The 14,911-nt window shown below is 34.4% G+C and overlaps 1 protein-coding gene across 2 annotated transcripts in view; it reads left to right on the top strand.

Annotated features, from left to right (window-relative positions):
* The first annotated feature begins 673 nt into the window (after positions 1 to 673).
* Positions 674 to 14,911, top strand: part of LOC111387153 (glycine-rich cell wall structural protein-like) — a 15,049-nt gene continuing 811 nt past the window's right edge. Inside the window, exons 1-2 of one of the 2 annotated variants that reach the window (XM_023011688.1) lie at positions 674 to 1,130; positions 8,110 to 8,289. In XM_023011688.1, the coding sequence (XP_022867456.1) occupies positions 698 to 1,130; positions 8,110 to 8,289 (613 nt within the window). In that variant the 5' untranslated portion in view covers positions 674 to 697. Of the gene's footprint in view, positions 1,310 to 8,109; positions 8,290 to 14,911 lie in introns of those variants that run through there. The other variant, XM_023011689.1, reaches the window with a different exon arrangement.

Genomic DNA, 14,911 nt, shown 5'->3' on the forward strand with positions numbered 1-14,911 from the left:
AAAATTTTTAAATAAACCAAATAGATGCTTTACATTGATGTGACTTATATTATTTAATAGTCAAATCTATTTGACTCGAGAATGTCTTCTCCCACCTTTCTTTAATTGGGAAATAGATACTCTTGATGGACTATATCTGATTCACAAATATGGGAAGACGTTGAGATCACCAGAGGGAGCTAGATCAGATAGGGACCACGAGTCTATCAAGTACTAACTAGGTACATGATGAAACAAAATATGACTCGAGTACACGGAATTATTTTTTGTTCTTGATTCTAAGATAGCGAACTTATTTTTCCGACTCCGTCCAACCTTGAATTTTCATTTAATTTTTAAATGGCAAATCATGCCATCACTAGTTGGTTAAATTAAAAGATAAAAAAAGCTTCCTTGCATGCACATGGACTATATAACCACCACAAATTTTAGAAGAAGGAAACTCTAATGGTGCAGCGGTAAATTAAAGAGGGAAACAAGATGAAAAAGTGAGGCTGGATAGGACTTTCCTTTTCAAAAGCAGAGTTAGCTGCATTGACAGTTGGGACACGGTTTTACGGATGAGCAGATGGGCTCATTAAGATCCTTCCAACTGTCCACCTCAATATTAGGTTTTTGTACCATTATATAATCCCTGTTTCGGGTCCTAAATTCTCACTAATAAAGACAAAGATATAAATTTTACTTGCAAATTAAGATGACTTCCAAATTTCTTCTGGCGGTTCTTATTGGTGTTCTTGTTTGCAACACCACTGCAAGGAAACTTGTTGGCTCGATTGGTTCTTTCAATGATGAAAAGAATTTCTTTCATCATCCGGGTTTGGGAGGCGGAGGGCTAGGTGGTGGAGGGTTAGGTGGAGGCTATGGTGCTGGTGCTGGAGCTGGCTTTGGTGGGGGTGCTGGTGCAGGCGGTGGACTTGATGGAGGTGGTGGAGGAGGGTTTGGTGGAGGTGGAGGTGGTGGTGGAGGAGTAGGAGGTGGTTCTGGTTTTGGAGGAGGATTTGGTGGTGGGTTCGGAGGTGGAGCTGGAGGTGTTGGAGGAGGAGGTGGAGGTGGAGGTGGAGGTGGAGGTGCATTGGGTGGAGGATCTGGGGGTGGATTTGGTGGAGGAGCTGGGGGTGGAATAGGAGGTAGTGGATTTCCTTGAGTAATTAAAGAAATTTCACTCTTCTTCCCATTAATCCAAACTAGTGATCATTTTCATGGCTCAGTAAAAAATAATGTGTAGAGCCAATTAAACTACTATAAAGCAGATGTTTGATTTGTACTTAAAATTATTCAACAAATTAATGTGAATTTCATTTGATTATGGGCATCTTTCCTTTCCTCATGCTTTGTTCTTTTAATTTTGTCACATATCTTAGATACAAAAATAACTTTTCTTTTTAGTTAGTGAACAATTCAATTTTATTTCAAGTGTTTTTAACTACTGAAACCTAAATTGAACTATTTATAAATGGTTTAGTTCAATTGGATTCAAAACTAAATTGTTGACGTGTCGACATGGACTAAAACCATTATTTCAGTTGAACTTGACCTTTCAATATAGCCAAATTTAATGAGGGTTTTGTCTATATATTAATAAATTTGAAAAAAAAGCTTCGTTTTTTCCTCACAATTTTGTGTATACATATTTATTTATTACACTCAATTCAACCATTCAATCCTTGACCTTTTAATTTTCTAGGTCAATGCTTGAGCTAGTTTAAAAATATAGATGACAACAATTTAATATGAATTTTTTGATTTGAAGAGAAGAAGGTGACAAATAATTGGAATCGTTAATCATACTCATAAATTTGATACACTTATTTGACAAATAATGATGACTTTTAATTTAAGTCCATTTAATGTTCAATATTTTATGGATTTCAAGTGGTTATAACAAATTCTTCTATGATTTTAGTGAAATACATATTAAACGTTGGATTAATTTAAATTAAAGATTACGATTATTTATCAAATAACTGTGTCAAATTTTTGAGCAGGAGGAACGATCCCAATATAGTTATTATCTTCCAAAGTAGAAAAATGAAAAAAAAAAAAAAAAAACCATGTATAGTTATTTGTTTATCCATGTCCAAAAATATATAATTCTCCGTGGAAGGACACAATGATTTGATCAAAAATTCAAAAAAAATAAAATATAATTTGCGCATGTGAAACAAGGAAAAACTTTTCTGCTCAACTGCTCGATCGAGCAAATAGCAAGGGGTAAATTTCTTGTTCCTGTCCGCGCGTGAGATATTTTTACTTGCCGATTCTCGTGCTGAGAATACCCATTAGGTAAAATCTCATTTTTCTCATTTACTTTTAGATCTCTCCAATACTTGAGTCGGGATTACTTAAAGTTGCCAACCAACACTTACCATCATCTCTCTGTTATAATTTGAGGGAAAAAAATATGGATGCATGATGAACTATGGAAGGAAACAGGAAAAAAAAATTGATTGGATTGAAAATAACACATGAAAAGTGGAATAGAAATGTACATTACCATGTAATTGTCAAATATTCAATATGATTTCACAAGATCTAGTTACGTTCAAGTAATGGATTCTAGATCTTCTAATCAATCCAGAGATTATTTAGATTCCGTTAATAATGAGGATTCAGAATACCAGAGAGATTCAACAACTAAAAGAAAGATCATTCTTTGTGATCCTTCCTATAAAATATTGCAATATAATAATGAATACAATCAGCTTCCCAAGTAGCCACCCCTAGAAAGATAAGAGAACATATTTATAACCCACTAAAGAATAAAAACGTTAACTAGTGCACCAATGAATCTACTAATAAACTAATGTAAAACCGTCAAGTTAATTAGATCTTCACTAACTCACATATTAATTCAAGCATTAAACTTCATTGCAAATAACTGATATTCAAGCATTTTATAATCCTTTTTTCGTGTCCTAAATTCACATCAATCAAGTATATCTTTCTGGGACCGATGAAGACAACGCAAGAATTGAGATTTGATGAACCCAATATGAATATAAATAAAGATCACAAAATGACCAAGAACAAGATTAAAGTAAAAGATGCAAAATAAAAGGGAACTGACAAAGGAACGATGTTATTTTATTCAATCACTATGAAAGGAGAGGATTACAGCAATTGACTTCAACTAAACTGAAAGAGAAGCCACGTATTTATAGTACACGAGTCAAATGCTAAAACTAGGAAAAAATATAAAATTAGGAAAAAAATCACGTAAAAGAAAAAGACGTGTCACGTGTCCGACAATTTTTTTCCCTTTCTTCACGGTTTCAAATTGTTTCCTTCCTAATCATGGATTCCAAATGATTCTTTCCATGTTTCTTGAATCCTATTGATTATTTCCTAAAACCATATGGCTCCAACAAGATTTCTTTTCAAAACCCAAGATTGTCAAATTCTTGCCAAATTTCGAGACACATATTTAACAATCTCCACCTTGACTCGAAATTCCTGTGCAACGAACGATGCTTCAAATTTCTCCACCTTGAGAAATGATCCGTCTACATCAGAATAACCAAACTCCTCAACACAGTAACTAAACTCTCCACGAAAACACGTTCTCTCGCTCGGTGTCCACATGTGACACCCGAACCCAAACCCGGGTTCCCAAAATCCCACCTAGAATTAATAATCACTAGACAGGGTTGAAGCACACCCTGTAGCAGAAAACCGCACGAAATGCACGATTAGAAGGCCCCTTGCTAGAACTGTTACTTTCAACGATCCCTAAGGCATTACAGATATTATTGACACCACTAAACCTATGCTCCATGAGTCCACTAGCACAAGAACAAAGTGTATCTGCTGAAATTGGTGGCAAAGCAGAATCACCAACACTCACACGAACAAAGTTCGAAACTGACCCAGAGCCTAACACAAGAGGTAATGTACCAAACTGAATTTCAACCACGGTACTAAACTTGTCCAAATGTCTCTGAATTGGTTCTGCGCTTCCCTGCAAAATGTACTACTAGGATCTCATTCGTCCCTCCAGTACAACCCGGACATCCTTTCGAACCTTCAAGACTCCACCTCCACCAGAAAATTTGCACCCTTTTGCATCCAAAGTACTAAGTGATATGAGATTTTTTGTCAAATCTGGAACATGGCGAACCTGATCAAGTGTCCTCACTGACCCATCTTGTAGCCTCAATCTGACCCGACCGATTCCTACAACCTAGCAAGATTGGTTGTTTCCCATAACAACTCCACCTTGCTTCGTCGCCTCATATGTCTCGAATAATGCCCTATTGGGACACATATGATACGAACATGCAGAATCCAGAATCCACTCCTCAGGTTTGGATTCTCTGTCATACATAGCCAACATCACATCTCCATCATCACAAAAATTCTCAGCAATATTATTCTCGTTCGAATTACCTGATTGTCTTGCATGATTTGCATTCAAATTACCTTTACCCTGCAACTTGTCGCAATCTTTCTTAATGTGATCTTTCTTCTTGCAGTAATAACAATACACATTGCTGTACCTCACCTTCGATCTATCCCTCCATCGATCACCATGAATAACAAGAACATCCCCAACCCTAGATGTAGGATCTCCAACCAACAACTCCATCTTCTCTTTTGAGAACAGGGCGTCGTATATATCCTCAATGGTTAGCGTGTCATGACTATATAATATAGTTTCACGAAACGACGAAAAAAAACTGGGTAGGGAACACAACAGGATCAAGGCCAGATCCTCTTCATCATATTTTACCTTCAATTTCTCCAGATCTACAACAATCTCCTTGAACATAGTAAGGTGGTCCTGCAGTGACTCTCCTTCCGCCGTGCGATGAGAATTCAACTTCTGGTTTAGAATCAGTTTGCTCGTCAAACTCTTTATCATGTACAACTGCTCCAACTTGAGCCACAAAGTAGCCGCTGTCTTTTCCTTCAAGACATCCTGCAGTATATTGTTGGATAAATGAAGATGAATCAATGATGTAGCCTTCCTATCTTTTCGTTACTTCTCCTCCATAGACCAATTTGTTGACATCTTCACAAAACCCAACAAAGCATCATCAAGTTTCATTTGCGTCAACACAGCCCTCATATTTACCTGCCATAGCGAAAACCTTGTATTGTGATCCAGCAGCGGAATATCATACTTCATCGAAGCCATCTCTGAAAACCTCAATCAAATCACGAAAACTTGCAACCTTGCTCCGATACCACTTGCTGGGACCAATGAAGACAACGCAAGAATTGAGATTTGATTAACCCAATATGAAGTATAAATAAAGATCACAAAATAACCAAGAACAAGATTAAAGTAAAAGATGCAAAATAAAAGGGAATTGGTAGAGGAACGATGTTATTTTATTCAATCACTATGAAAGGAGAGAATTACAACAATTGGCTTCAACTAAACTGAAAGAGGAGCCACGTATTTATAGTACACGAGTCAAATGCTAAAACTAGGAAAAAAAAAATATAAAATTAGGAAAAAAATCAAGAAAAGAAAATCACGTAAAAGAAAAAGATGTGTCACGTGTCCGACAATTTTCTTTCCTTTCTTCACGGTTTCAAATTGTTTCCTTCCTAATCTTGGATTCCAAATGATTCGTTCCATATTTCTTGAATCTTATTGATTATTTCCTAAAACCATATGGCTCCAACAAGATTTCTTTTCAAAACCCAAGATTGTCAAATTCTTGCCAAATTTCGAGACACATATTTAACAATCTCCACCTTGACTCGAAATTCCTATGCAACGAACGATGCTTCAAATTTCTCCACCTTGAGAAATGATCCGTCTGCATCAGAATAACCAAACTCCTCAACACAGTAACTAAACTCTCCACGAAAACACGTTCTCCCGTCCGGCGTCCACATGCGACACCCGAACCCAAACTCCGGTTCCCAAAATCCCACCTAGAATTAATAATCACTAGACAGGGTTGAAGCATACCCCTGTAGCAGAAACCGCACGAAATGCACGATCAGAAGGCCCCTTGCTAGAACTATTACTTTCAACGATATCTAAGGCATTACAGATATTATTGACACCACTAAACCTATGCTCCATGAGTCCACTAGCACAAGAACAAAGTGTATTTACTGAAATTGATGGCAAAGCAGAATCACCAACACTCCCACGAACAAAGTTCGAAACTGACCCAGAGCCTAACACAAGAGGTAATGTACCAAATTGAATTTCTACCACGGTACTAAACTTGTCCAAATGTCTCTGAATTGGTTCTGTGCTTCCCTGAAAAATATACAATTTGGGATCTCATCCGTCCCTCCAGTACAACCCGGACATCCTTTCGAACCTTCAAGACTCCACCTCCACCAGAAAATTTGCCCCCTTTTGCATCCAAAATACTCAGTGATATGAGATTCTTTGTCAAGTCTGGAACATGACGAACCTGATCAAGTGTCCTCACTGTCCCATCTTGTAGCCTCAATCTGACCCGACCGATTCCTACAACCTAGCAAGATTGGTTGTTTCCCATAACAACTCCACCTTACTTCACCGCCTCATATGTCTCGAATAACGCCCTATTGGGACACATATGATACGAACATGTAGAATCCAGAATCCACTCCTCAGGTTTGGATTCTCCGTCATATATAGCCAACATCACATCTCCATCATCACAAAAATTCTCAGCAATATTAGTCTCGTTCGAATTACCTGATTGCCCTGCATGATTTGTATTCAAATTACCTTTACCCTGCAACTTGTCGCAATCTTTCTTAATGTGTCCTTTCTTCTTACAGTAATGACAATACACATTTCTGTACCTCACCTTCGATCTACCCCTCCGTCGATCACCATGAATAACAAGATCATCCCCACTCCTAGATGTAGGATCTCCAACCAACAACTCCATCTTCTCCTTTGAGAACATGGCGTCGTATACGTCCTCAATGGTTAGCGTGTCACGACTATATAATATAGTATCACGAAACGACGAAAAAAAATTGGGTAGGGAACACAACAGGATCAAAGCCAAATCCTCTTCATCATATTTTACCTTCAATTTCTCCAGATCTACAACAATCTCCTTGAACACAGTAAGGTGGTCCTGTAGTGACTCTCCTTTCGTCATGCGATGGGAATACAACTTTTGGTTTAGAGTAAGTTTGCTTGTCAGACTCTTTATCATGTACAACTGCTCCAACTTGAGCCACAAAGCAGCCGCTGTCTTTTCCTTCAAGACATCCTGCAGTATATTGTTGGATAAATGAAGATGAATCAATGATGTAGCCTTCCTATCTTTTCGTTGCTTCTCCTCCATAGACAAATTTGCTAGCATCTTCACAAAACCGAGCAAAGCATCATCAAGTTTCATTTGCGTCAACACAGCCCTCGTATTTACCTGCCATAGCGAAAACCTTGTATTGTGATCCAGCAGCGAAATATCATACTTCATCGAAGCCATCTCTGAAAATCTCAATCAAATTACGAAAACTTGCAACCTTGCTCCGATACCACTTGCTGGGATCGATGAAGACAACGCAAGAATTGAGATTTGATTAATCCAATATGAAGTATAAATAAAGATCACAAAATAACCAAGGACAAGATTAAAGTAAAAGATGCAAAATAAAAGAGAACTGACAAAGGAACGATGTTATTTTATTCAATCACTATGAAAGGAGAGAATTACAACAATTGGCTTCAACTAAACTGAAAGAGGAGCCACGTATTTATAGTACACGAGTCAAACGCTAAAACTAGGAAAAAATATAAAATTAGGAAAAAAAAATCACGGAAAGAAAATCACGTAAACGAAAAAGACGTGTCACGTGTCCGACAATTTTCTTTCGTTTCTTCACAGTTTCAAATTGTTTCCTTTCTAATCTTGGATTCCAATTGATTCTTTCCATATTTCTTGAATCCTATTGATTATTTCATTAAACCATATGGCTCCAACAAGATTTCTTTCCAAAACCCAAGATTGCCAAATTTCGAGACACATATTTAACATATCTTTTACTTGCAAATTGAGATGACTTCCAAATTTGTTCTCTTGCTTTTTCTTGGTGTTCTTATTTGCACCACCACAGCGAGAAAGCTAGTTGGCACTGATGGTTCTTTCAATGATGAAAAATTCTTATTTGATCACTGGAATTTAGGAGGTGGCGGTGGCGGCGGAGGTGGTGGTGGAGGTGGAGGAATAGGGGGTGGTTTTGGTTTTGGAGAAGGATGGTGGTGGGTTTGGAGCGGTGCTCAAGGAGGAGGAGGTGGTGGAGGTGGATTAGGTGGAGGATCTGGTAGTGGATTTGGATTTGGTGCACGATATGTAAGTGGAATAGGAGGTTGAGGAATCCCTTGAGTAGCTAAAGAATTTTTAGTTCCCTGCATTTCTGTTTCATACCAGTGTTTGTGGCTCAATTAAAAATAAACTAATAGATTGCATCGATTTTGTAATCAAATTTATTCAAACATATTAATGTAAGCTTCCTCTGGTTGATTAATAAGCCTCTTTCTTTATCTCATGCTTTATTTCTTCCATGCAAATCTTAATGTGTTGTAAAGTTAAGATTGATTTGTTCTTATAATTTTGTCACAAATATAAAAAGTATGTTATAGATGCACATTTTAGAAATTTGAAATTGAATATTTTTAAAGTGAACAATTTATTCAAGCACTTTAATACCATATTCTAAGTGAATAAACTCGTCCAGTACTACTCTCAACCTAATAAGTTATATCCAACTTGATTCTAGTTCTCAATTCAGAATCAACTTTGACAAGCCCAATCTTTAATTGAGTTTGACTAGTGTCACAAAAGATAGTTGGTGTTGTGATGAAAATTTTGGTATTTTATTTTCCTTCGGGTAGGAAAAAAATTTAAAATATCATGGGATGGAACCAAAACTATGTTCGAGCATATATAATCATCAAGCAACAATCAAAATGAAATAAACACATGCATTCTTATGTGTATGGCCATTAAGCCTGGCCTCGAAGTTCTTAAAAATGAGTCGAACTAAAAAAGTTAGGCTCTCAAATCATATTTGTGCGTTTAATTTTTAATTTTTATTATTATTTTTATATATATTTCCCCTCCCTTCCAAAGGGTTTTTAACGAAGTATGAAAACAAATGAAAATCATAGTTGTCCATGCATATAAATACAAAAAAAAGGCAAACAAATTTCCCCACATTTTAGAAGCATATTGTCATGACGTGCATTGTCGTCTTCTTCAAATATTTTACACGACTTTCTTCATTTATTAGTTGCGCCTTCAACCAAATTTTGACAAGACTTATGCGTAAAAAGGTAAGATTTTCTTTCAAATTTTGAAATTTAAAAAATGAAAAAAATTTGGTGTGAAAGATTGTATTAGGTGTTTAGTATTTTGTACAAATTTTATCTTGCGGATCTCAAGAGGAAGGATGTTTAGGATTTGAAACCTTTACCACTGCACCATTAGTAATTGGTTATCATCAAATTATCATTTTTATTTTATCTTCTTTATATTTCGAAAAGCAAAAAAGAAAATTTTCAGCCATCATATCCTTGTTGAAATTGGCTAAGATTAGACAATCTCCATAAAAAAAGGATACATCTCAAGAGATTTGATTCAATTCCATGTACTTGACATTTATCATGAAAAAAGCTTTACGCCTACTTTCATATTAGACCAAGCCATTTCATTTTTCTAAATCAGTCTAAATCAAACAAAACAATTTTTTATGGTTTTGTCTGGTTTCGCACTACAGTTTTTAGCTACAATACAAGTGATTCTTTAACAAGTGAAAACGAAAAAAATATTAGCCTAACATATATCACAATAATAGATAAATTGAAACATTATTAACATAAAGGTTACGGTTATAATATATTGTTATCATTATAGTATTAGAAAAGCAATGAAATAATAAAAGTTTCTACATTAAATTGAAACTTTCAAATTCGTTCTCTGTGAAATAGAAAAGGAAATATTATTGCAAATAATTATACATCAGCAATGAGCCAATAGATGCCAACTATAAATTAAGTTGTTGAAGTATTTGACTAATAAATCAGAAATCTTATGTAAAAAAAGTAATTTTTTTTTAATTGAGTGATTAATTCAGTTTTATTTCAAGTGTTTTTTTTTTACTATTAGAGCCAAAATCGAACTATTTATAACTGTTTAAAATAGTTGGGCTTAAAACCAAAATGTTGCTAGGTCGAAAACCAACAGCTTCGGTTGGCTTGGACATGTTGATGATTTTATCGTTTTATCCCTTAACTAGAATTAAAATACTTCAAATTTTTTTTTTCAGAATTTTAATATATGATCAAGAAGGATTAAAAATATAATTTGGTGGTAGTGGAGATGAAGACGTTACACCAGTTACTAGAATAAGAATTGGAGGCTTGAATATGTTGTGAGAAGGCTATCCTAAAATATTGCTTTTGATGTCGCTTATGAGATACATCACAAAATAGTTGTCTTGGTGAGTTTGGATCAAGCAAAGTTGAAAACTAACGTAGGAAAATGAAAACCTATGTTAAACAAGATTGGACTTGCTGTTTTGACAAGGAAAACTGGAAATTGACTCTCAGATTGATCTGAATAGTGCTTGAAACCAAAGTAATTGGTGTGAAAGATTGTATTAGGTGTTTAGTATTTTGTACAAATTTTATCTTGCGTATCTCAAGAGGAAGGATGTTTAGAATTTGAAACCTTTACCACTGCACCATTAGTAATTGGTTATCATCAAATTATCAATTTTATTTTATCTTCTTTATATTTCGAAAAGCAAAAAAGAAAAATTTCAGCCGTCAATGACTCGGCCCCAAGGTCCAACCTGATATCCTCGTTGAAATTGGCTAAGATTAGACAATCTCCATAAAAAAAAAGGATACATCTCAAGAGATTTGATTCAATTCCGTGTACTTGATATTTATCATGAAATAAGCTTTACACCTACTTTCAAATTAGACCAAGCCATTTCATTTTTCTAAATCAGTCCAAATCAAACAAAACAATTTTTTACGGTTTTGTTTGGTTTCGCACTACAGTTTTTAGCTACAATACAAGTGATTCTTTAACAAGTGAAAACGAAAAAAATATTAGCCTAACATATATCACAATAGATAAATTGAAACATTATTAATATAAAGGTTACGGTTATAATATATTGTTATCATTATAATATTAAAAAAGAAATGAAATAATAAAAGTTTCTACATTAAATTGAAACTTTCAAATTCGTTCTCTGTGAAAAGAAAAGGAAATATTATTTCAAATTATTATACATCCGCAATGAGCCAATAGATGCCAACTATAAATTAAGTTGTTGAAGTATTGGACTAATAAATCAAAAATCTTATGTACAAAAAGTAAATTTTTTTTTTTAATTGAGTGATTAATTCAGTTTTATTTCAAGTGTTTTTTTTTTTTTTTTTTTGACTATTAGAGTCAAAATGAACTATTTATAACAGTTTAAAATAGCTGGGCTTAAAACCAAAATGTTGCTATGTCGAAAACCAACTGGCCTGGGCATGTTGATGATTTTATCGTTTAATCCCTTAACTAGAATTAAAATACTTCAATTTTTTTTTTCAGAATTTTACTATACGATCAAGAAGGATTAAAAATATAATTTGGCGGTATTGCAGAAGAAAACGTTACACCAGGTACTAGAATAAGAATTGGAGGCTTGAATATGTTGTGAGGAGGTTATTCTAAAATATTGCTTTTGATGTCGCTTATGAGATACATCACAAAATAGTTGTCTTGGTGAGTTTGGATCAAGCAAAGTTTGAAACTAACGTAGGAAAATGAAAACCTATGTTAAACAAGATTGGACTTGCTGTTTCGACAAGGAAAACTGGAAATTGACTCTCAAATTGATCTGAATAGTGCTTGAAACCAAAGTAATTGGAGTGAAAGGTTGTATTAGGTGTTTAGTATTTTGTACAAATTTTATCTTGCGTATCTCAAGAGGAAGGATGTTTAGAATTTGAAACCTTTACCACTGCACCATTAGTAATTGGTTATCATCAAATTATCATTTTTATTTTATCTTCTTTATATTTCGAAAAGCAAAAAAGAAAATTTTCAGCCGTCAATGACTCGGCCCCAAGGTCCAACCCGATATCCTTGTTGAAATTGGCTAAGATTAGACAATCTCCATAAAAAAAGGATGCATCTCAAGAGATTTGATTCAATTCCGTGTACTTGATATTTATCATGAAAAAAGCTTTACGCCTACTTTCAAATTAGACCAAGCCATTTCATTTTTCTAAATCAGTCCAAATCAAACAAAACAATTTTTTACGGTTTTGTTTGGTTTCGCACTACAGTTTTTAGCTATAATACAAGTGATTCTTTAACAAGTGAAAACGAAAAAAATATTAGCCTAACATTTATCACAATAGATAAATTGAAACATTATTAACATAAAGGTTACGGTTATAATATATTGTTATCATTATAATATTAAAAAAGAAATGAAATAATAAAAGTTTCTACATTAAATTGAAACTTTCAAATTCGTTCTCTGTGAAATAGAAAAGGAAATATTATTTCAAATTATTATACGTCCGCAAGGAGCCAATAGATGCCAACTATAAATTAAGTTGTTGAAGTATTGGACTATAAATCAGAAATCTTATGTACAAAAAGTAAATTTTTTTTTTAATTGAGTGATTAATTCGGTTTTATTTCAAGTGTTTTTTTTTTACTATTAGAGCCAAAATCGAACTATTTATAACTGTTTAAAATAGTTGGGCTTAAAACCAAAATGTTGCTACGTCGAAAACCAACAGCTTCGGTTGGCCTGGGCAGGTTGATGATTTTATCGTTTAATCCCTTAACTAGAATTAAAATACTTCAATTTTTTTTTCCATAATTTTACTATACGATCAAGAAGGATTAAAAATATAATTTGGCGGTAGTGGAGAAAATGTTACACTAGTTACTAGAATAAGAATTGGTGGCTTGAACATGTTGTGAGGAGGCTATCCTAAAATATTGCTTTTGATGTCGCTTATGAGATACATCACAAAATAGTTGTCTTGGTGAGTTTGGATCAAGCAAAGTTGAAAACTAACATAGGAAAATGAAAACCTATGTTAAACAAGATTGGACTTGCTATTTTGACAAGGAAAATTGGAAATTGACTCTCAAATTGATCTGAATAGTGCTTGAAACCAAAGTAATTGTAAACTAAGGAAATCCCAGCCGTATATTAGATTGATTCAACTGCCAAAATCGATTGACCCATGACTAGTTTGGACGGTTTAATATCCAAAAGTTCTTAAGAGGTTAATTGGGCCTAGCATGATAGTTAGGTTCTTTAAAAAATGCTTCTCTAAGAGAATTTCAATGACACTGCATCTTCAATCCTTCTTCTTTCCATTGCTCCGAACCCTAAATGTCACAGTCCACGAAGAACCCATCCTTGTCTCTAACTTCACAGGGATTCTTGAATTCCCAAAATATCCTCCATCTAACAAATCATTGACAAGCTTCATGGCTTCAGCTATGTCGAAGAAGACGAAGAAAATCAAAATGTAAAATCTAAGCACCTGATTGTCTCCATTTAAATAAAACTATTTAGTTCTTACACTTATTTTCAGCTACATATTCACACAACAAAATATTTTGTACACAAATTCAAAACTTTTTAATCACACATTCTTAAAAAAATCACACATCAAACATGCGCTAAAATGGGTGTTCACCTCGTGAATTTTTTTTCATTACCCACCAAATTGCCCGATTTCTGTTTAGGGAACACGCTTGATCCAAGAAACCAGTGCCAGTGCCCGAGTATGGGAATGCGATGCTGATTTTTCATGAGTGAAGGAGTGCGCTGCTTTTTTTATTTTTTTTTATTTTTTTGCATAGATAATTGTTCAGTTTGTGCGCCGGTGTTGCATGAATTAGATCAGTTGAGCCTTTCAAGATTTTCTTGTTGTGGGCTGGATACGTACTTTTATTGTACAATTTGTATTGTTTATTTTTGTTATGATTAAGTTCAAGATATTAGGCAATATTCATCAACCATAAATGACAGAAATATAACAAAAATGAAAGACAAATAACACAAGAGATCTTTGTCCTAAAACAAAAGGTTCAGAATAAGCTCCTAATCCCCTTTTGTAGATTATCACATTAACCTGAACCAAAGACCGTCCAATATTACAATTCAATCCCAAAACTCAGAAATCACTCAAGATTTACTGAAAACCCTCACGAATACAAACCGCAGTTCCCTTAAGAACTATACATGAAATCAATTACCATTTACTGATGATCACTCAAGATTTGTAGTACATGATTTCATCTAAAAGATAAAGTATCATCAATTTACACTCGAGAGAAGCGGCTGAAAAATGACACTCAGAAGTCAGAGAGAAAGGAAGACGAACAGCCCCAAAACAAATGTAATGAATTAATGAATCATAACCCTAGACACCAATGACAAGTAAATAGAAGTCACCAGAGGGTCATCAATCAAATGGCCGAGGAGGCAACACTTGGCATCATCTTATTTACTCAGCCCACTAATAAGGTCGCATTTTAGAAACACTTAGTTTAGTTCAAAAAATTATAAGGCATCAATTAATCAACATGTTTTTCTTCACAATTAAATCAAACCGGTCAATAGTCAACAATTCATCCATCCAGTCAGCGAATCGACTCCACATCATTGTGCCACATCTTCACAATTTTGATTGTGGTTGAATTTTCTTCATATGCAATAGCTACAAATACCAGGCAAATATTTGAAAATGGGATAGATTTTCTGCCGCAGTCCATGCGGTTACAAATATTTACTTGCTAATTCTCGTGCCTAAGGATACCATCAAGAAAAATCTCATTTCTTGCATTATCTTTTAAAATCTCTCTAATACTTGTGTTGGAATTATATAAAAGTTGCCAATTAACACTTACCATCATCTCTCTTTATATATAATTTGGAAAAAAAT

Source organism: Olea europaea, unplaced genomic scaffold (genome assembly GCF_002742605.1).
Source record: "Olea europaea var. sylvestris unplaced genomic scaffold, O_europaea_v1 scaffold392, whole genome shotgun sequence".
NCBI lineage: Eukaryota > Viridiplantae > Streptophyta > Magnoliopsida > Lamiales > Oleaceae > Olea > Olea europaea.